The sequence below is a fragment of the Motacilla alba genome, chromosome 2 (assembly GCF_015832195.1).
Source record: "Motacilla alba alba isolate MOTALB_02 chromosome 2, Motacilla_alba_V1.0_pri, whole genome shotgun sequence".
Classification (NCBI taxonomy): domain Eukaryota; kingdom Metazoa; phylum Chordata; class Aves; order Passeriformes; family Motacillidae; genus Motacilla; species Motacilla alba.
The window spans coordinates 92,853,606-92,876,862 of record NC_052017.1 but is presented as its reverse complement, the minus strand read 5'-3'; the positions used below and the strand labels follow the sequence as shown (position 1 = coordinate 92,876,862).

The following is a 23,257-nucleotide window of genomic DNA, read 5'->3' as shown; positions in this document are numbered from 1 at the left end:
AAGTTAAGTGGACTTAACTTGGCCTTAGGGTCCAATTTTGCTGTATATTAATGTATCTATAATAAATGGCTTAATTGGTATTATTAAGGAAACTTGATTTATTAATTGCTCAAAACATCAGAATAAGGAAACTAAGCATCAAGAAAGACACCTGAGGGTGGTTTTTGGTATTTATTTCTATCACTAAGTCATTTTTCCTGCACTTCAGCAGTGCTGATTTTGTTGCTTTGGTGCAGATGTCAGAAGAATAGGCTGTGTGATGCCTTCCAATTTAAAATTCCATCTGCAGCTTGAAAATTGAATTTATAAAAATATGAACATATTTCAATTGCTGATGAATGCATTTCTTGTAATAACCAATAGTTTTGTGATAAAACAGAGGTGAATGTAACAATTAATTCACATAAAACTGCAGGAATAACTTTCACAGTAATTATGCACAGGACCTGTAGGAGAGCTGGAATTTGAGCTTGAAGCAGAGGGTTTTGTTGGCACTAGCTGTCATTGAGGGGTTTTCCACAATGTGCAGGTTAACAAGTATTGGTTGAGTACATTCTCCCTCCTGTCTGCTCCTATTCCTTTTGCTGTTAGAAGGGTTAAAAATTCGAAGTCAGAGCAGAGGTGCATATGGGGAGATGTATATTAAGAGACATACATAGAGGTTAAGAAGATTGCTTCACAAAATGAAATTTGGGGAACTTTATTCTTGTGTTGTGCTGCATCAAGCAGCTTTATCTACAGATGAATGCAGATGGGAAAGAACAGAACAGCTCCAGTGAGATTTGGGAGAGTGGGTCTGTCTGTAAAACTTAGATTTTTGTGATTGATTGCTCCATGTGAGAGGTTCTGGAAGGAATATTCTGGGCTGTTGATACTGAGCTTGCAAGTGACTGTTTTCTCCTCACATTCTTTGGTGATTTATATGTGATAAACTAATGTGAGGGAAAAGCTTCATATTTGAAATTGAGAAGTCATAAAGAATATATCTTTTGTGAACATGACCCATCTTCTTGAGGATTGTTGATCAGGTCCATTTCCTCAGTTAAAATGCCCAATGGTTTTCATTGCTACATTTTGCCCTCGCACAATAGAAATGGTGAAAAAAACTGAAACACAAATTATTTATTGCATTTGAACTGCTACTATGTCTTCATTTTTCATGAACATGAGTGGCTTTTGGGCTTTAGGAACACCTTAATATGTTGAAAAAGTTAAAACTCATATTTGGTGGATTTAAAATGAAAATTCCTTCATTATAAGATCCTTTTGGTTTTGATGTTTCACTTTGTGTGATTTTGGGGTTTTGTTTTTTGATTTTTTTTTTAAGAAATATTCACTGAATTTGATTTGTACTGTCTAATAATTCATGAGCAAAGATCTTTTGAAAAAGTGCAGATTAAAATCCTGTACAGATGCTGGGAGCCATAGATATAAAACAGGTGAACATCATGAGTTCCAAAGTGTTCTTCAGATGTTGCATCTGGTAAGATAGGGAGAGCTAAAACAGGCAGAATCCAATGAGTAGAGCTTCAGAAATTTTTTTCTGAGTTTGGGAATTTTGCGAATGATCAGCTCCTTCTGTTTAGTGTTAAAACGTGAAAACGTGGGTTTAACCGTAGTGAGGTTACAGTGTTCAATTGCTTGTTCTGTGCGTGATGGTGATTTTTTTGTTTGCTTGAGGAGCAAAAAAATACATCTGGTATTGCCTATAGCAGAGTCTGTTTGGTGTGATATATAGGTGGGTTTTCTGAGTTTTTCTGCTGTACTGTGATCCTGCTTTCCCACAGCAAATTTCACAGTACTGAACAGAATAATGAAGACTTTAATTGTCTCAAATAACTTCATCCTAGGCTATTTTTTTGTTTGTAGAAGTTCCTTCATAGAATATGTGTATTTGCAACTTAACGTGATATATATGCATGTCTGAAAAATGCTGAGAGGCGATTCAAAATCCCTCAGTTTTGAGGTTCATGAGCTTGGCATAGTAATTGTAGGTTTCCCTTCATAAAATTTTCCCCCACTTTTAGAAATCTGGAATCATAAACTAAATTTGTTGGGTAAGAGTAGTAGATGCCCATAAGAAGTATCCAGATTTGAATGTATGTCCTAGAAAAAGAAATTTAATTATTTGTTGCTCACTCTGTAACTTGAATGCAGTAATAATGTCATCTAGGTTAGATTAAACAAATAATTTTTGAATTGGTAATTAATTTCATTAAAGGACTTCAGCTTTTTAAGCTTTTGTCTGGAAATGTGATAATGCAGAATTATTTTTTTCAAACTTAAAGAACAAATTTATTGTCAAAACAGTCCAAAAATAATGGTTGCATACCTGTGTTCCTCTTGATAAAACATTCTTGTCAATATCTTTCTTGAAATGAGCATGGTTGTTTTCTGTTGCTTACTTTTCTTATTGATCATTATGAGAGGAAGAAAGGGGGGAGGATAAGAAACATTTCAATTTGCAGTGATAATCACAATTACTGAAAACTGAGCTGATTGAAAAACCTGTCTGAAATTAATGGGTTGAAGAGATATCTGTTAGAAACATTGTGTCCCTCTTTATTTCTGTCATCTTTACTGTCAAGAAAGCTTAAGAAAAGTCAGTGCTAACTGTGGTGTGGGATTACTGTTTAAAAGTGACATTCAATATAATTTCAACCTGTGAAAGTGTAAAATCCTAGAATCCACAGTTACAATGATTTTGGTTAGAAAGTAATTATTTGTTACAGATGTTTCTGTAGACCATGGTGTCATGGCCCTGAGGTGAGCTTCTGTGTGTGTCTTGAACCAGCCCACCAAGGAAATACGGAGTGGTGAGGATGGTCCTGAAGTGCTTGTTTCTGCTGCCATATGAAGTTTTTCAGAACTCAGTTCTAGTGGAGCTTCTTAAAATATAAATATTAATATAATCTTGCAGTAATTATTGTACATGATTTATATCACAGGGCTCATAAACTCTTCTTGCTTGTATACTTCTCTTGCTGCTTGCTTCCAGCTGCCAATGTCCATAGAAGGGTAAGTTAATCTACTTGAACAAAGCTTGTGCACTGCTGTTTTGAAAAATCAGTCTCTATTATCTCTTTCAGAATCTTATCTGTTCAGAGTGTGGCGATGAATTCACTCTACAGAGTCAGCTGTCCATACACATGGAAGAACATCGTCAGGAATTGGCAGGCAGTAGGATTCACAGCTGCAAGTCTTGCAAAAAAGAATTTGAAACTTCCTCGCAGCTAAAGGAGCATATGAAAACTCACTATAAAATAAGGTGACAATCGTGGGATTATAACAAAATGAGCAGATGTTACTTTTATGGTGATAGCTGGGAAAAGCGAGAGTAATATTTCCAGTCAGCAAAGTACCATGATGTATGCAGATAATTTCTTTTCTTTAGTACGCTGTTTTAAAATTACACTTTCTTTTTAAAACCTTGCTTAAGTGGGTGGTTATTTTTGGAGGCCTTTTTTTTCCTCTGTTTTTTTATTTAGGCACACATACTAAGCATAGTTCATCTGCCAGCTATTTGTAAACATGGGTTAAGTTTCTCTGATGCAAAGTGATTTTTGAAGTGTGTTTATGATTTTAAACACTAATAGTAGTATATTGAAGCAAATGTATATTAATTTTACATAGCATTTATTATAATGACAAAAGTTTTAATGCTTTCATTCTGCAAAGATATAACTTGTTCTTTGCAGTTTAATCATCTTTCCCCATTACAGCCTCACATGAGTTTCTTGTAAATCTGAAAAAGCACAAAACGAAGGGGGAAAAAAGGAGGCCTGTTAAATGCTGTTCTTATTTTTGGTGAATATTTGTTCTGTCTTTTCTTTCAGCTTTCAGCTAGTTTAACTTTACTTTTTAGGAAGGTGAGAATTACTTTAAGTTAGAAGGAAAAAAACCTTCTCTTGGTTTACTTTATGTATTAAAAAAGCCTAAAGGCTTGACAGCTGAGCTCTCTTTTAATTTTCACTGTTTCTGTAAAAAACAGATGAGGAAAATTAGATATTCAAAACCAAGAAATCCTGTCTATTCCCTGTTCTTCTTATTAGAAGTTAATACAGATTCTATGATCTTAATAGTTGTGTTGCAGGAGGTTTAAACAACTGTTGTGAATTTCAGTCTGCAAACAGAAATTTAAAGGTTTGAAGTATCAAGTTAGGTTTGTATTGAGTTATGTAAGTGTATTACCTACTAAAATCATTGTTCTTGTGGACAACTGTTTAGAGGTGTTAGGATGAATAAACTAGTTAGTTTGATTTATAGCAAAATGAATTTTGGGAATTTATATTCTCTGTTTCTGTGGTTCTTTGGAGAGTGTGATTTGTATTTGAGGGCCAATGGTGAATATTTGGGTTGTTAAGTTCTTAACTTGCTCTTACTAGACTTGAACAAGTGCATTTGTACTCCAGTTTATGAGATTTGTGTGTTCTAGTTCAGAATGAAGGACTTTGCTATGTTCAGGCAAAAGAAATAGAGTTGCACAGAGCTGAAGGTTCGCACCAAAAAGTTTGTGAAGTCACTGGATACTTCTGGCAGAATTTACCCTGAAAATGTCTGAAGAGAGCTTCTAAGATGTATCAGATCTTTACTGCAGAAATAACTAAAAGTCTTGGTGCATGTAGGTACATGAGAAAAGAGCTGTAGGTGTTGTTCTTCCATTACGGAGTTTGGGTTTTCACTGTTACAGCTGATACTATGTTGCCATCAAGTTAACACTATGTTAAAAATGATGGGGTAAAAGAAGGTCAAAATAAGGTTCCGTATAAAATTTTATTTTTTTTTTAATCACAGGGTATCAAATACCAGATCTTACAACAGAAACATTGATAGAAGTGGGTTTACCTATTCCTGTCCTCACTGTGGGAAGACGTTCCAGAAACCGAGTCAATTAACACGGCACGTTAGAATACACACAGGTAAGGCTGTGGAAGTACTTATTTTAATTTGCTTTTGTTTTAAAAATATCAGTTAACCTCTGAAATGTTGTTTTAAAAATATCAGTTAACCTCTGAAATGCTGTCTTTTTTCTCCCTGTTGGTACCTGAAATATTATTAATACATTTGGCTTATTAGATACAGTTACCTGTTTGTTTAAAATAGACTTTCTGTAATTCATTTGCTTAGGAAATTTATATGCTTTTAAATTTTCCAGATTTATGTAATTAGAAGCAGTTAAAACATGTGAAAAAATTTATACATTTCATTTGTTACCAAATACCAGTTTAGGTACTTAGAGTTTCAATGGGCCCTAAAATCAGAATCCCTTGATAAGGGCCAGTCATCTACTTTAAATTAGATCTTATATATTCCAGAGAGTAGGTTCTAAAATTTACAGTTGCAAAAAGAGCACAAGTACATGAGAATTAATGACACTAATAAAGTAGTAGTCTTTCATTTTTAAAATTGATTTATTTTAACTTAAGAAGTGATCTTCTGAGGTGATAAGCTTACGTTGTAATAATTGGAGAAGTGCAGGTGACTGTTCAAATTTGCAGAATGTGTAGGAAATGTTTTTTGCCACATTTCTGTCATAAATATGTGCATGTTTAAACCATAAGCAATTGAAATAATTGAAAAATGCCAAGCATAAAATAAAACTTTCAAAGTGTACAGATGACTATGAAAGAATAGTTCTTATGTTTTAACCAGGTATACATTATTATAGCAGGAGTTTGGCTTTAAACAAAGTCTTCATTGAAGATATTCCAGTGCTGTATTCAATATGTATTTTTCATACATACTGAATAAATTGCCATTTGTCTAGTGTTTAGCTAAGTCAGGTATTCATTTGTGTAAGTGTACCATTCTGTTTGTAGTATCAGTGTAATATCACTGGTCAGACAGTGATGCCATGAGTTGCCATTTACAAGAATGGCCTTGTTTACAAAAAAATAAAAAAACCATCGTGTGACAGTTTTTTAAGAATCTTTTGAAATTTTACAGATCTAGTTACAGAAAAGTAACACAAGAGGTCACCCTTGTACCTGCTTTAAAACAATTGCTTAAAAGTAATATCAAAAACAGTCAGTGAAAATTAACTTCAGTATTTTAGATTCTTGGCTCTATTTAATTCATTAGCTTATTCTAGTCAGAATAAAGAAACAAGATTATAGTTGGTTATGGATGCTTTTTTTAAAGCTTTAGAAAGTTCAAGGGCATTTTTTTTTTTTTGAAGACTGAATTTGACTCCCAGTTTGTCTATTGGGAAACAGAAAATGCAGTCGCAATCTGCACATGACAGGAGGTCATTTTAACTTCCAATTAGCTTGCAAATACTCACTTAATTTGTGAAGTATGTTGGTACTCTAAATCTGCTGACAATCCGTCTGGCATTCGGTTGCTTGATGTACTGTAGATATATAGAAAAGAACAACTCTGTTTAGGGAATTTAGAATACCCAAGTCTTGAAGTGTTAAAATAGCAGATCCGTGCACAATGGGCAGCATTATGTTAGTCTCTTAATTGCAGTACTTTTTTTTGTTTTAGCTAGTCATTTCAAGTACTTGCACCCTTTTGAGAAAAAAAATCAAGTCTCAGGGACTGCAATTCCCACATTAATAATTGAGTAATGAACCCCTCGTCCCCTCTCTCAAATCTGTATTTTATTAAGTTACATTTGAGAAATATAGAAATTTCACTTTTCCACAATTAAGGTTTTGTTTTTGTAATGAGATTTACTTACATAGGCAAACTTTAACTGAAACAATACTTCCATGTGTCCACCAGCAACTCCTACTGGAAGCTAAGCTTTTTGCCTAAATATGAAATAAATGAAAGCCTAATAGGAATTTTGTATTTCTAGATGTGAATCAGTGTTCTTCATTTTAATCTCTTTAAAAAAATATACAGTTAAAACCTGCAATCCTTAAGGCACCTTCAAAACCCCTAAGCAGCAGAACAGAAGATATACATTTCTTCAGTGAGTTATATGCTTGAAATAAATTTCAGAAAAATAGATGCTTTTGTTATTTTATTTCTTAATTAAGAATTAATGTGTTTAAAGTAGATGTACTTACAGCTATAAAATTAATAATCATATAAAAATATTTATTAGAACTGGTTTAGTGTGCACATGGTAGTACTTACTGGTGTCGCAGAGATAGCATACTGGCTGCTTACACTGGTCTTGGCTATGGAAATGTGCAAAGGCAAGGTGTTAAATATTTTCAAGGTCCTAGAGTTACCACAGCTGGACTGTTTCACTAAAAGAAAAAAAGTATTATTACTGAGCTCAAAGTGGAGGTTTCCAGGAGTTAAGTCGGACACAGGGTTGTAAGAAACTGAAATTTATTTTTAGTAAGTTTATGTAGCTTTGTAATCTGTTTATGCAGTCCTCTTATCTTCTGTAACTGTGGAGTTCTTCATGCTTATCTGGTAACATGCAAAAAGTGCAATTATGCTTAGCACTGAGGGCACTAAAATTGGGAAATTGTGACAGAGCATTTCTGTAAAAATGTTGGCTAGTTTTTCTTTAAATATTCAATATGAACAGTTTTTTAAAATTATTTTCTGAGCAGAACTGTCCAAAACATTATTTCATTGCTGTATTTTCAGTATGTGCTCGTAAAGAGTGAATGGCTTATAATATTCATTGGGGAGTGGGAACCATATACCATCTTTTGCAGAGTTGCTGTAAGACTTTCTGTTTTTAAATTAGATAAAAGGTTTAATTTTTGACTGTTAGTTATTTATTACTGTCCATTTACCCCCTGGGCCTGCTTGTTTCTGTGAAGGTGTATGTATTTTATAGGATTTGGTATAGAACATATGCGGGTTTCTTTTTTCTTTTTTCCTTTGTTTTTTTGCTCCAATGATTTTGCATAGCAGCTTTTGAGATCTTTCAAACCACAAGTTGAGGGAAAGTGTTTTAAATAATTGCTTCATTTAGATTTCCTTTATTTTACCCGTTTAAACTGATAATCATCAGCTAAGTCACAAATCCTTTTTAACAAGGCTACATTTTCATCAGAGTAGGTGCTGAATTTGGTGGTCGAGGTGAACAATTTTATTGTCAAAATCTCCTAATAACATATATGACAAAGTGTGTATTTTATTTTAATGGATGCAATTTTTCGTTTAGATACAGAAAACTGACATATTATTAAATCTCCTTACCCTTCCTGCCGCTGTTTCTTGCAGGTGAGAGACCCTTCAAGTGCAGCGAGTGTGGGAAGGCGTTTAACCAGAAGGGGGCTCTGCAGACCCACATGATCAAGCACACGGGGGAGAAGCCCCACGCCTGTGCCTTTTGTCCCGCCGCCTTTTCCCAGAAAGGCAACCTGCAGTCGCACATCCAGCGAGTTCACTCTGAGGTACATGCTATTATTCATCGAGTCCTGGCTGCTAACCTGCATCGTAACTCCGTTTTGCTTTTCCTTTATGCTCCAACCAGGATGCATTTACCACTCTGGTGTAGATTGCTGCTTTTACCTGTGAGCTGTCCTTAGCTCGGTCTGAATAAATGCATACTTAGGAGAAGTAGCAAAGCCTTCATTTGCCAGTGTCTTTTCAGTGCATGGGTGGATTAATAAATAGTGGGGTTAGGTGCACAAAAATGTACCTGTGTCTGTCTTGGGAAAACAAGGGCTAGAATCAGATGAAAGTAAGCCAAAAGCAGCCAAGCAGAAAATGGTGAAAAATTTCAAGGCCAAACAGCAACTCACTAGTTCTATTGCAGAACATACTTGCCATTTGCCTTTGAAGTATTCTTGTATCCTTTTACAGAGGTTTTTTGGCTACAAGTAGAAGAAAATTCCAGAACAAGATGAAAAAAAGCCTTGTTTCAGACCTCTTTATGTCTGTTTTTTTTCTCTTTTCGACAGACAGTTTTTAAGACTCAGAAGGTATTGCTGTGATAAAGTAATACAATCTTTTTAGCAGTGTGAGCTATGCAACTTTGTTCAGTAATTTCCTTGCAGACTTTAGTGATTTGTGGTTGGAAATATCCATCGAAAGAGACCAAGTTTTGGTTTGGAAATTATTAAATGACAGAGGTAGTGCTTTTTGCTTTTTTTTTCCCTGTATGCACCATATAATCTTTGTTCTCATTCTTCCCCTAACTGAGATTTGCAGTCTCATTTTCCATTTTTCTGTTACAATGGTAGATATTACTAAGGATCCTTTTAGCATGTTAGCGTCTTACTTTTAGGATATGCCTTAGTATATGGATATGTCTTAATAGCTTGTGATACACTTAATTATGTTAAGTCATATAGCTTGTAGTACTGTGTTCAGTTTGGGACACACAATTCAGGGAGCACATTGAGGTCCTGGAGCATGACCAGAGAAGGGCAATGAAGCTGATGAGGAGTCTGGAGCACAAGTTCTGTGTGGAGTGGCTGAGGGAGGTGGGAATGTTTAGCCTGGAGAAGGGGAGGCTCGGGGGGACCTTATCACTCTCTACAATTCCCTGGAGGGTGGCTATGGCCAGATGCGGGTTGGCCTCTTCTCCCGAGCCACCAGTGACAGGACAAGAGGACACAGTCTCATGCTGTGCCAGAGGAGGTTTAGGTTGGACATCAGGAGGAATTCCTTCATGAACAGGTGATTAGACATTAGAATGGGCTGCCCAGGGTAGTGGTGGAGTCACCATCCCTGGAGATAACTATTTAAGACTGGACTTGGCACTCAGTGCCATGTCTAGTTAACATGGTAGTGTTTGGTCATAGGTTGGACTTGAGGACCTCTGAGATGTTTTCCAACCTAATTGATTCTGTGATTCTCTGATGTGACTAGCCATCCTCAAGGTTAACAGCTCTTTATGTGTGATAGCTTATGGTACATAAAAAAATGAGCCAACATTGATTTAATTATTGAAAATGACTTTTTTCAATGTTATTTAGGGGTGAAGGGGTGAAGTAAAAAATACTTTTTACTTTTTTCTCTGTTACTCTGTTTTTCTGTTAAGAAACAATCAATCTATGGGATAAGATACTTTAAATAAATGGTACCTCTTGATCACATCCTATGCTGTGTTTTGCTGTCCTGAGCCTGATTTGAGTTACTGCTTTGGTTAACTTAGTGATTTTTTTTTCTTTCTTACTATTGCTGTGTTTTCTTCAAGCCTGTGTGGAGCACTATGAATTCTTTGTTTTATTCTGAGACAGTTACAAAATAACATTGCAGCTGATAATTAATTGCAGGTTGATTCCCACTTCCTAAATCACTCCTAAAGTTTAGTTGTAGCATACTTTATCAATTAATACCTCTTTTTGAAAGTCTTGTTGGCAGTTTAATATCACAAAATATGAAATATCAATAATATATTGCAAGCACTGCAGTGTGTTTTCTTTTGGATACCTGCACATTGCAAGTACAACACTTGATGTTATTGATATGTGATGGACTGAGGAGGGAGGGTGAGGATGGTTGGAATCTGCAAATTTAACTGCTTTAATTACCTTAACCCATTGGTCTGAAAGTCTCAAACAAGTGGCTGCTGATCTTGTTCTGCAAGCTCAAATCCAGTTCAAACTAGACATTAAACTTCCATGCCCTTCACGGTGTTGGTTTTGTCTGCATTTTTTTTCATGTCACACTTCCAAACTTCCATTATTAGAATTATGTATGATGTTTCCTCTTCAGGTATATCTTAATTGTAAAGTTGCCTTTCAGTTTTGCTTTTAAGAGTGAAATGGTAGGAGATGGTAAAGAGAGAGAAAAGTCTGAGGCCTTGTTCACCACAGGACATTGGTTTTGCTGTCTGCTGCTTCACAGTGTTGTCAAGTGGTAGTAAGCAGTTGTAGTCATGCACATGGATTATATGTGATTATATGAATCTCCATGTATCAAGAGGTACCAGCCTGATTCCATAACTGCATTGGTAACTTGAAAAAATAAACCGTTGTAGCTCTCATAATCCTGCAGTATACTTGTTATATGGAAAAATAATGAAAAACATAACATTTGGTAGGTGTAGGGAAAATTGACTTTTTTTTTTTTTTAAGGTCAAGAATGGCCCTACATACAACTGTACAGAATGTAGCTGTGTCTTCAAAAGCTTGGGTAGTTTAAATACACATATCAGCAAGATGCATATGGGTGGTCCACAGAATTCTGCAAGTGCTTCAACAGATGTATCTCATGTTGCAGCGGTAAGCTTTGCTTGGTATATTGTAAAAATGCCTTTGAGAGTTTAATTAAGTCCATATTTTAATTCCAGTAATTCTTCAGATAGGTTAGAATTCTAGACCTGTAGCTGTCTTTTGTCTTTTTCAAGTTTTGTGCGATTTTTGGTATTAATTTGCAAGATTAAATATTGGGAAAATGTTAATTGGCCAACTCTGTGCAAAAAAGTATTTACAATTTGACACTTTGGTTGAAAATGTAGCAGTTTAATTCTGCAACTAAGTAAAGTATAATTATTGTTCTTACAGATTATGTTAGCCTCCTCTGATAAAATAAAAATTATGGGGAAGCTTTAGAAATATTGAAAAAATGTATTCGTTTCAACTCATTTTCAGAAATCATTTGTATAATTCTAGTCTATATAAACACATAGTGGATTCTTCTGTGTATATCTGATAACTTTTTTTAAATTCTAGCTTCTTATTAGGCAGATTATAGAGGAAAAAAACATAGCTTTATTGGAAGCAGTGAATGGGGTTTTTTTGTTTGCCAAGATACAAATAAGAGCTAAAATTCAGAAAATGTCTCTGAATACTGTAAGACTATAGTATTTTTTGAGCCAGTGTATATTTAATTTATCATAGTACTCTTCTTTTTTTCTTTATTAGAACAATCTTTTCTACCTTTAGTCCCCTCTGCTTTGCTTAATCTCCAACTCATGCTTTAATGTTCAATGGGTAATGAGTAATACCAGTCTTTGAAGGAGGAAGGTTAACATTTGAAGTCTGAACTTTATTTTGCAGCTGTGTCTTCTTTAATTAACCTATCTAGTAATGGTGTTTGGAAAAGCTTTTTTTTTTACATTTTCTGAAGTTGTTTTATATGGCAGATGCTATTTGTTTCTCCATGTTAATTCATAAAAAGAAAGACTAATGTGTCTCATTTGCTTGCAAGTGCATATATTCTCTATGTCTTTTTTTACATTTCTACATTCTCAAGCCTAATCTTAAAAGCAGGATGGAAGAGAATTCATTCATACTACCTCATGTGTTTTTTTTCCCTGGCCAGCTTTGTTTTTCATTTGTTTTTTGTTTGCTTAAATATTTTGGATTTGCTTAGCATATTGGTGTTACAGCAGTGTGGTATTATCTCTGCTTGCATGGATACTTTGCTGCTTGTATGCAAGAGTGGACTATCAAAAAATGCCATACAGTAGTGTAAGCAAAGAGAGAGAAGGGAGAAAAAGATTCTTTCTAAAAATAGATGCCAAGAAGTTTAGCAAGGAGGAGCAGAGATAAAAAAATGACATGTCAATTGCATATTAGAGGAGATTATGTTTTTTATTTGTAATTTTATATCTGAATTTGCATATATTTAATTATTCCTAATTTTTTTGTATTGCTTTAGAAACTGAGTATATTATTAGATTGACACTAGCATTCTTAGATTAGAACTTTTCTTCATTCTGTTACAAACTTGCAGAGCTGCTTTAACAACAAATCTCCAGTATAATAATTGTATTCTGAAGTTTGCCATCAGTCTCTTGTCATCCCTTGGTATATACCTGGGATAAGCAAGGATTATGTCCTTATTAAGTACCCATTCCAAAAGCTGAAGTTTCCTGAAGTGCTGTGCTACCAAAGAATGTACTTTTTTGTGATACATGAGAATATTTTCTGAATTATAGTGACTGTGAGGCTGTCATTTGCTGCATTAGTATTTATAGCTAAGATGATTTCGTGTACTTCTGTTTCTTTCACGTTGTCTGAATTTTCTGTGCTACTTTACTGACATATTTTGTATCAGCCATGTTTTTCTTCTTTTTAATTAAGATTTAAATTATTTTGATTACTTTGTAGGACTCTGTCACCCAGCCTTTAACGACATCCCCTACTAATCTTTTGCAACCTGTTGATAACAAATGGAAGAATGTAAGTGTGAAGTTTTGGTCATATTTTTGTGTTAAGACTATAAATGGGAGAAATTTTACATAATTTCGTAAATTTTCATTTACCTGGTGAAAAAGGGTATGCTGTGATACTTTGTGATGAGCTGGATCAGGTAATATGTGAGGGGAAGTTCCTTGGTGAATGCAGCTGGTTATTTAGAGGTGGAACAGATCTTCCATGGATTATGTTGCCTCATTTGTTTACACACTCATGATTTTGCATGTAATTCTCTTCAACAGCTCTTCAAAATGGAGGTAATTACTTTTCTGTATAAAAAGACCAGAGAGTAAGGATTCTTGAAGATCCTGGCTTGCCGTACCCCTCTGCCTTTATTTTGCAGCAATTACTGTAGTTTGGTTGGAGAGGAAAGGAGCTGTGTTCATACAGGTTGAGTTGAATGGAAGTTTTTGGTAGTAGAGGAGCCGTGGGGCTCAGGAGGAGCTGTGGAGCTGGGGAAGGATGATGCAGGGCTGACTTTCTGGAGCTCCATAGCAAACAGTTGTGGTGTACATGAAGGTCTGTATGTGCCAGTCCCCCTGAGAGTTCTGGCAGGTTTTGTTGCAGCTATACAGCATCTTGTTTGTGAGCTATAGGTTGCAGCATGGTATCTTAGGGACAGACCATCTGACTTACAGTCTCCCCTTCCCAACTTCAGCTACTGATTATTTTGTGTTGTACTTACAAAACCAAGATCTGGGAAGTGTGGCAGTGTAGCTTTAAAGTCTTCATAAACAGCTCATTCACTGTAGGCAGGGTAGAAGAGGTGGAGGGGTGGCACTGAATGTGTGTAATAGAAGGGTTAGAGCGTTTGGAACTCTCAGTTGGCAATGGAATAGTTGAGTGCCTGGATGAGAATCAAGGGGTAAACAAATAATGCAGGTATCATTGTGGGATGCAAATCTGTAGACCTTCCAGGCAGGATGATGACATTGAGGAATTACTCTTTGAAGAGCAAAAAGACACCTCTGAGTCAACTGCCCTGAGTCCTTACGGGGGACTTCAACTTGCCAGAAATTACCTGGGAGAATCACACAGCTGATACAACTTGGGCCAGAAGATTGCTAAAAAATCTGGATGACAACTTTATGGAATAGGTCCTAAGGGAGCAGACTCAGAAAGATGCCCTCCTTGATCTACTGCTTGTCAGCTGAGAGGATATGATAAGCAAAATGGAGATTGGCAGCCATCCTGGCCATGGCAACCATGAACAATAGAGTTTAAAATTGTTGACAGGAGAAAAAGTGCCAGCAAAACCTCAGCTCTGGATGTGAGGAGAGCAGACTTCAGGCTGCTCAGGGAAGTAGTAAATAAGGACCCCTGGGAAAATATTTTTTGCAGGTGCTGGGGAATATCAGTGCTGGTCACTCTCTAAATATCACCTTCTGAGGGCACAGGAGCAGGCAATTCACAAATAGCACATATCAGGCAGGCAAGGCAGAAGGCCATGTTGGCCGAACAGAGATCTTCTTTTGTAAATAAGGCAGAAAACAAAGGTGTATGCCCTGTTCTAGCAAGGTCAGGTGACACGGGAAGAGCAGAGGTACCTCTTGTTGCTGTAGGGAGATTTGTGTGGCCAAGGCTCAGCTGCAGTTGAAGCTGGCCAGAACTGTGGGGGACAATAAAAAGACATTTTTCAAATGTATTAATGGTAATAGGCAGTGTAAAAATAACATTGTCCCATTACAGGATGAGGATGGTCAACTCACAGATGGGGATAGGGACTTGGTCTATTCAGCCTAGAGAAGACTTAGATCTCATTGCAGTTACAACTTCTTCATGACAGGAAGAAAAGGGACAGATACTAATCTTTTCTCTGTGGTGGCCAGGGACAGGACCTGAGGGAATGGCCTGAAGTTTTGGCAGGGGAGGCTTAGGTTAGATATTAGGAAAAGGTTCTTCACCCAGAGGGTGGTTGTGCACTGGAACGAGCTCCCCAGGGAAGTGATCACAGCACCAAAACTGAGGGAGTTTAAGAAGCATTTGGACAATGGTCTCAGACACGTGGTGTGACCCTTGGGGTGTCCTGCACAGGGCCAGGAGTTGGACTCGATGATCCTGATGGGTCCCTTCCAGTGTATTCTGTGATAATGTGATGAAGGGTGCCAGGTTTTTCCTAATGAGAGATATGATATGGGAGCAATGGATCCCGTTGTCTTCTTATCCCAGAATTGCCTGAAACTTCCAGGCAGCTTTGCAGGCACTCTGTCCCCAGCCTGTAGTACTGCCTGGGGTTTTTGTGACCCGAGTGCAGGACCCAGCACTTGGCCTTGTTGAACCTCATACAACTGAACTGAATTGACCAAGTCTGTCCAGGTCCATGGTTGTATCTGGTCTGTAATTCATTCTGGCAATTTTTAGTTTTTTTTCAGTTGTTTGTTTATAGTGTTCACTATTCATGAACTGCATTCAAAGATACAGGAAGAATCAGAGCCATCAGAATCCTTAAAATACGCTGTGGTGTGTTTATTAGTGAAGAGATTCATGGTGCGTTAGCTGCCTTGTCCATCAGATGAAATACTTAGACATGATTTCATCTCCTGTTTTGAAGAAGAGGGGGAAATCTGTCATCTTAATGGAGGAGAGGAAAAAAAGTTTGAGGGTCATAGCTAGGCAAATTGACACTTGGAAATAAAGTATGAAATTTTAGTGAAGATAATTTACTCTTGGAGCCATGTATTGCAGTTGCATGGCAACAGAAAAAGTTAAGAATAAACCACTTGATTTAAAGAACTGCTCTAATTTTTTACAGTTACTGTGACTTGAAGAGTAATTCACTCAGAGCAAGCACACTGTGTTACACAGCAGATCAGACAAACCAAGGCTCATCATCACCACAAGGTCCATTGTTCCAGTTGAACAACAGTGGAATTACAAAGCAGTAATAAACCACTTTGTTCTCCATGTTATCTTTAAAATCAGATGTTCAGATAAGACCTAGAAAGACACCTCTGGAACTTTTTATAAGTAACAACGTATCTTAAGAGTAATGGTGACAAACTTCATATATGTGCGTGTGTGTACATTATTGTTCAAAAAAGATAACCTCCATGAGACTGTATATAAACTGCTGTATAATATGCAGGACACACTAGCTGAATGCATGTAATGCTGAGATTTTAATATCAAAGATGATGTTGAGAAGTTCCTTCATTAACAATAACATTAATTTTAATTAACAATAATTAATTAACAATAACATCAATTTTTCTCTTGCTAAAGCCTGGGAGAATTTTATACACTTTTAGTGTAGGCATCCGGCTCTACAGAAAAGCCTCATTACATTCTGTTTCCAGAAAAGAAATTATGTCTGTAAAGAGCTGTTACACTCTTCAGCAAACTGCTTTGCTTCTGTTTAAGTTTGCTTCCTGTTTATGCCATTCTCATTGCAATATAGTGTGTCACCTATATTGAAATGTTTATAGCACTTTTGCTAAATTGGAATCTGAAGAGATAGGGAGTCTTTTTGTCTCTCACTAGTGAAGTGAAAAAAGAACTAATGGTTAAATCAGCAAAGTAACAAGTGATATTCTCACATGCATGCAAGAGAAGCAAGATAAGGATTTGGTTTTTATTATCTCATGAGGAGGCATTAAGAATACTTCATCAAATACACAGGACATAATCCGAGTCAAGCTAATGTTCCTTAATATAATTCTTTGTAACCATCCTTCGATCCGACAGTGACTGTCATCTTAACTGTCTAGTGTAAAGTGTCAGTATAAAGAAAATCTCAGGCAAGTTTTCAGATTAGAAGGAAATACAAATGTGAAGCCTAAGTTTATTGTTTGCTTAAAATAATCTGAAAGAACATAGCCTTTTATATCTGTATGTGGTTGCACATGAACCTTGAAGTGGTTCTTTTTAGGGAACAGAAGTGAATTTTAGAAGCAAATAACCAGTATGTTCTAGGATACCCAGCTATGAGGCTAGCCATTGTATAAATACATATTTCTGTTTACTGCAATAAAACAAATCATTGAAAACAGTTGTTTCAGTAATGGTTTACTTATGCAGTCTATTTGTCCTAAGAAGACAATGTAGGCAAATTTATAAATGTAGGCAAACAGGAGTCTTTATTTCTGATTTTAAAATAAATACCAAGGCTCTTTATCACCTTTTTCCTTCATATTTGTTACTGAGGTAGTCTTAAGATACACAGTTTTAAATTAAAGATTGGGAAATTAGATTTTTACACTTCAAATTTTTTAGTAAGTTGACGGAGCCTGATGTGTATTTAAATTTTTAGAATAGGAAGAGATTCCTCTAAAGCTAAGTGTTTTCAAAGGTTCCAAATTGAAGGGGAAAAGTTAGTAATTTGTTCTGAAAGGTTTTGATACAGCAACACAGATAATTTGGTAAAAAAAAATATCTCTAATGGAATGGTTGTTTTTTACAAAGGACCTGATTGAGATAAATGTGAACTTTAAAAAGATAATCGTGTCAGTTTATTTCTTTTGGGAATTACTTTTCATGTGGCCTTTACATGGGGAGTTTTGTAGTTGATCCCTCCCTGTGTTTCCTAAATTGGTTGAAGTTTTAATAGTTAACAGTAAATTAAATTCAAGCTGTAAGCTTACAATTTCAAGCTTGGAAAGGACTGAAAAAAAAGTACAAAAGCAATTCTATAATGAAGTAAGCAAACTTTGAGTGAGGCTCTGTAAAATCATTCTGTCTTGAATAAGTAGCCATCCTCGTAGTGCACATTTACCAGGCATTTCAGGTGAGGGAGCTGGACAGGTGAGTTCATAACACGTACTTTTGATCTTCCTTGACAAACATACCACTGTATATTTCAGGCCACACATTTTCGGTCTCCACTTCTTCAACAGACAGAAAACCAGGTGTCTACAGCTGCTGCTCATCAGGGTCAGCAGACTGTCACTGATGTCATTCAGCAGCTCCTTGAGTTATCAGAACCAGGTCCTGTAGAAAACAGCCAGCCTCAACAACCTGGTCAACAGCTCAACATTGCAGTGGGGATCAGTAGAGATATTTTGCAGGTAAGAGCTCTATGTGAGAACAACTTTACATTTCAGTGTTTCCTTTCTCATTCTTTCTTATATTTTAATGAAATTTGTTCTCAGTATTTTCAATTATAGCATTCCTTATGGATTTCTAAACAATCCATTAGTCATTAAAGACTTGTAAAGATTCATTTAATGGGTATGGGTCGCACCAATATATCTTTGTATGGCTTTAAGTGTACCCTGTACATGGATATTTTTACTGATACCTTAAGTCTTCTTTTTTCCTGTTGGCTGGTAGCAGCTTGTGGTGTGTCCTTAGGTTATGCAGTGCTTAAAACTTGATATAATTCAAGAGGGGAAAAATATTTTATCTGGTTAAAAAATGAGAATGTATACCTGGCCTTTACCCTGTTAATTAATAAGGGCTATCTGAATATTTCCTATTTGTGCAAGAGTTTCTTTTCTGAGGTCAGCCAGTGTTTTTCCTAAGAAACTTCCCTATATTTTGTCCTTGATAATGGCAGCAGGAGATGCGGTAACAGAAGAGATGTAGGGTGGTGAATTACTGTCTGTGCTTGTTCTGCAGCTTGCGGCCCAGAAGGGCACAAACAGCCTGGATCACGGCAGAGAATAATATTCTTTAGTGTTACTGGTAGCCTGCTAACCTTTTCATCTCTGGACTTTTAAATACCATTTAAATTTGGGTTTGGAAGACCCAAATGTTATATGCAGGTATGGGCAGGCTCATCCTGTTACCTGTGCTGAGTTCTCTAATGTCTGGAATGTGATGAGGAATTGCAAAGAGCAAAGAGTAACAACATGATACATAACTATTACCCTGATTGCTATTACAGAAAAAAAAAAAAAAAAAAAAAAAGAAGTTGTTGTTTCCTAAAAGGCAGGTGTAAGTGCAGAAAATCCAACCTAAAATTTCACAGACAACCAGAAATCAATGCTGTGTAATAATGTGTTTGCAGGTTTGAAATACAGCTGAAATTTTGTGAGAATGAGACATTTAATTCCTTTAATTATATTTTTATTGTATCTTCCAAGTACTTGTTTGAGAAAAGTTAGCAGTAACTGTGGAATGTTTCTTCCTTAATGTAGAAGTTTTTTTGTTCCTTTTATAGCAAGCATTAGAGAACAGCGGGTTGTCATCAATTCCTGTCTCTGCACATTCTGCTGACTGCAGCCAGGCTAAGGCTGCTGGGGCCCAGGATCAGAACCCAGATGTCCCGAGTCTCTCAAATCATCAGGCTGATTCTAACAGTGCCGAGCAAGACAAGGAGCAAGAGAGTACCGATAAAATAGATAAAAAAGAAAAAAAGTTCATTAAGAAAAAATCACCGTTTTTGCCTGGTAATATTGCCAACTGCTTTCTACTTCTTGTGCTGTAAAGAGTGTAGTAATTTATGGCTTTATAAAGGGATTTCCCAAAATGTATTGTGGATTAGTTATGAACAGCATTCTTTCTATCTAAAATACATTGTAAGGTATGATTAATAATATTTATAATTTTCATTGAAAATATATTTTCATTAAAAAACCATGTCAGGATGGCATGAAGTGAAATTATACTTCTAAATATTTTGGGTTAAATCAGTGGAGTTACAGGAAAAGAACAAAGTATGTGAATCTGTTACTCTCCCATCATCCTTCTCTGACAAGGACTGGGATTTCATTGTGTGTCCCAGAGTAGAGTTCTTGCAAGGACTATTCTTCCCCTTTGGAAGCGATGCCTTAAAGAGACATGAGGGCAGGGCTGCAGATCTTGACTGATCCATGTAGGGAAGGACAAAGGCTGGCATTATGAATAATTCTTCATGTCACCTGTCTCTGAAATCACAGTGCTGATATGATATTGTTACCATAAATACATGTTGTTATTCTATCTCTGTACTGTGTTGTGTATATGCAAGCCTGTACTTTGTGTTGCTTAAGTTGATTAAATGCAACTTCAGTTTCAAGGTTGCTTGAGCTTTATGGCTGCTAGAAGTTGTTTGTTGCAAGTAAGGCCTTCATACTTTAGCAGCCAGCCTGGTATATACAGTGCTGTAATGCAGCCTCTGATCTGCCTGTAGTATTTGCATAGGTACACTGATATTGCTTTTTCTTTTGCAAGGGGTGGAGAAATTGATCTAAAGTAAAAACTTGTCTTCTCCAGTATAGCTGTGATAAAAACTAACATACTTTTTTTCCCTCTGGTGTATAATTATTTTGTTACTTGTGTTGAACAGTAACAACTCACTAGCTGTGACTGCAAATAAAAATGAAAGGTCACTGCTGTAGAGTCAAACACAACCACTTTTGTTTTTGATAAAGTAACATGACTTCAGTGTGTTGACAGGAAAAAAAAATAGATTTACTGATTTAAATGAGCAAACAATCTGATATTGAACAACATATATGGATAAAAAGCTCAGATAGGTGTTAGAAGGGGTTTCTTTCATTTTTTGTTGACGAAAAATGTCCTGTTGCCTGAGGACAGAGCTTAGGGTCCTTGGATCATAAAAAAACTTTTGTTAATCTATTAGAAAGACTTGTGCAGTTTTTTTTCCTTTACGAGTTTACAAAATGTGATTTAAGTCTGAATTTGCAAAAGAGAGGGTCAAGCAAAGTATCTCCTCCAGTTAGGGAAGTGTTAAGTACATAAAATAATCTGGTGCGGTTGTGGTTGAGGATTTACAGTCATTGTTGGATAATTTTGTGTAAGATATGTTATTTATAAGTTAACTGGTATATTATATTGCATTTACAACTGCATTCCACATTTCTAAGTGGCATAGAAATTGCGTTATTTGAATTTCATCAGGATTCTCTTGGGGTTTTTTTTGTCATTACAGCCCATCACCATTTTCATAAAGTAGAATATATCTGATAGAGAAGTTAATCTTCTGTGAAGTGTGTTGTGATGCCATCTATTTCACAAAGTGTTTTTGTGGTCTGATTGCTTCGTGCAATAGCATCAATGTAGTCGAATTTTGTCAAGAATTGTTAGAAGGTTTAAAAAGCATTCATTTTGATATTCCTTGTTTCAGGTTCTATACGTGAAGAAAATGGGATCAGATGGCATGTTTGTCCATATTGCTCTAAAGAATTTAAAAAACCAAGCGATTTAGTGCGCCACATTCGCATTCACACCCATGAGAAGCCATACAAGTGTCCCCAGTGCTTTCGCGCCTTTGCCGTGAAGAGCACTCTAACAGCACACATAAAAACACACACTGGCATTAAAGCTTTCAAGTGCCAATTTTGTATGAAAAGCTTTTCCACCTCAGGGAGTTTAAAAGTTCACATTCGCCTGCACACAGGTAAGGCCTTGAGATGGCTTTGTGTGTTCTATGATGTGGGTGGGATCTTGAATGAGTAAAGACTGAAATGTGTAAGTCATAGACATGTCTGCCATGTCATTGTTAATATCAATCAGAGAATGCATCATTTTAGTGTTGTACATGATGAGTGTCATTTTTTGTCATAACTTTCTAGTGTTTCATGGCTTTGAAACTTTGGGCTCTTACAAAAAACACTGATATTGAATTTTCTGATTATCAGTTGTTGTTCCTTTCTAATATCACTATTCTGAATTGTGCTTTCTGAAGAGTCATACTCTTGCAATTTGACTTCTACTTTTACTTATCCCCAGTCTTTAATATTTGTTCTTGATCTTCCCTCCTCCTCCCCACAATTTTTAATAATTTTGTTGTAACACTCAGGGCTGGTTGCTTCCCATTTTATCTTCTACATTACAGTTTTGCATGATGTTTTCACCACCTTACCTGTTTTCAGCATCTTACTGTAAATATCCTAGAACTCCTCTGATCATATGGTCTTTGTTTACATATGATGTCTTCAAAACCTTTTTATGTGATTGAACTATCCTTTCCATAAAGAGCAATGAATTTTCTGCCTTTGGTAGGTTACCTTGTTGTTTTCCAAGTTCTTTCTTTCTTTGTTCAGGTAAATAAAGTTTCAGCAAGATAAATATGCTCTTCCCTTTAATTCCTGTTTATATAATTGCCTTCTGCAAAAGTATCATTTATTGGCTTAGGTGCATTTGGGATCCAATATGTTTTATAGTTTGATTTAGGTGCATTTGGGATCCAATATGTTTTATAGTTTGATGCATTTCATCCATGAAATATCAATGTTGGTTCATCCGCAGAAAGTCTTCACTTTTTTTTGTAAACTTGTAAAAAAGTATTTTCTTTTTCTGTTAAAGTCAGGCTTACTTCATGCAAGCATTCAGATTAATTCAGTGGCAGAAGCACTAGGTAGATTGGAAAACAGGTAGTCTAGTGTTTTAGAACTTCTTTGTACTTTCAGATAATGTTTCATTTATTGCATTGTGAAGAATGGTTCATTCTTCTACATTTTGTCTGCCTGTGATTGAACTTGATAAAAGCTGTCTTCATGATATCCAGTCATGTTTCCTAGCCTTTTAAGTCCAAGATTTCCCCTTGAACAAAACCAGAAAGTTGTTCAGCTTTGCCTGTCTCTTACTTACGAAGTTCTCTAGGAAATGTCTCTCAAGGAGATATTTCTACTAGATTTTGCATTACAAAAGTCTTTCTTTAATACTCCTGTTGGCATGCTTTTTTGACTGCCATCAAACAGAGTTGATGTTTTCAGAGACGGATCTAGAATTGTTTTGACTTTGTTACATCCCTGTTCCCTCTCTTTTATGCTGTTATATAACATACTTGTCTGTGTTTGCTGATTTCTTTTTCTCACAGTTTTTTTAAAGTTTGTTTTGGAAGGACTTAAACCTGCCATGTGCAGTTCTTAGGACAGCTTCTGAAACACTTGAAATTTGCTGTCACTTTTGCATCATCCAGTTTCTTGATAACAAACTTGCTTCAAGTGATGTGTTTCAGTCAATTCGCCGTTCAGCAGATGAGTTGTTAATTTGATTGAGTTTTATGGATCTGTTTTGAAATCCTGTGTTACAATAAACACTATGAGAGAAAGCAAAAAAAATACAGGAAAGAGAATCAGTATTCTAAAGCTACATTTCTAGGTTGGTGGAAATAAAATTTTAAGTTAATTTTTTTTTATGTTTTGCAGGCGTTAGGCCTTTTGCTTGTCCTCACTGTGACAAGAAGTTTAGAACATCAGGCCATCGGAAGACTCATATCACTTCCCATTTCAAACATACGGAGCTAAGAAAGCTGCGACATCAACGAAAACCCACAAAAGTTCGAGTGGGAAAGTCAAGTGGTCCAGTACCAGACATCCCTTTGCAAGAGCCCATACTCATAACTGATTTAGGTA

General features: G+C 36.0%; 1 protein-coding gene across 7 annotated transcripts in view; it reads left to right on the top strand.

Annotated features, from left to right (window-relative positions):
- Positions 1 to 23,257, top strand: part of ZNF236 (zinc finger protein 236) — a 78,039-nt gene that overhangs the window by 13,752 nt on the left and 41,030 nt on the right. For 6 of the 7 annotated variants that reach the window (XR_005255918.1, XM_038128885.1, XM_038128881.1 and 3 more), the window contains exons 4-12: positions 3,090 to 3,268; positions 4,795 to 4,919; positions 8,143 to 8,315; positions 10,950 to 11,096; positions 12,930 to 13,001; positions 17,816 to 18,019; positions 19,117 to 19,345; positions 21,025 to 21,297; positions 23,051 to 23,254. Coding sequence is in view for 6 of the 7 variants with exons in the window: in XM_038128885.1 (XP_037984813.1) it covers positions 3,090 to 3,268; positions 4,795 to 4,919; positions 8,143 to 8,315; positions 10,950 to 11,096; positions 12,930 to 13,001; positions 17,816 to 18,019; positions 19,117 to 19,345; positions 21,025 to 21,297; positions 23,051 to 23,254 (1,606 nt within the window). In the remaining variant the exon portion in view is untranslated. The remainder of the gene's footprint in view (positions 1 to 3,089; positions 3,269 to 4,794; positions 4,920 to 8,142; positions 8,316 to 10,949; positions 11,097 to 12,929; positions 13,002 to 17,815; positions 18,020 to 19,116; positions 19,346 to 21,024; positions 21,298 to 23,050; positions 23,255 to 23,257) is intronic. The other variant, XM_038128882.1, reaches the window with a different exon arrangement.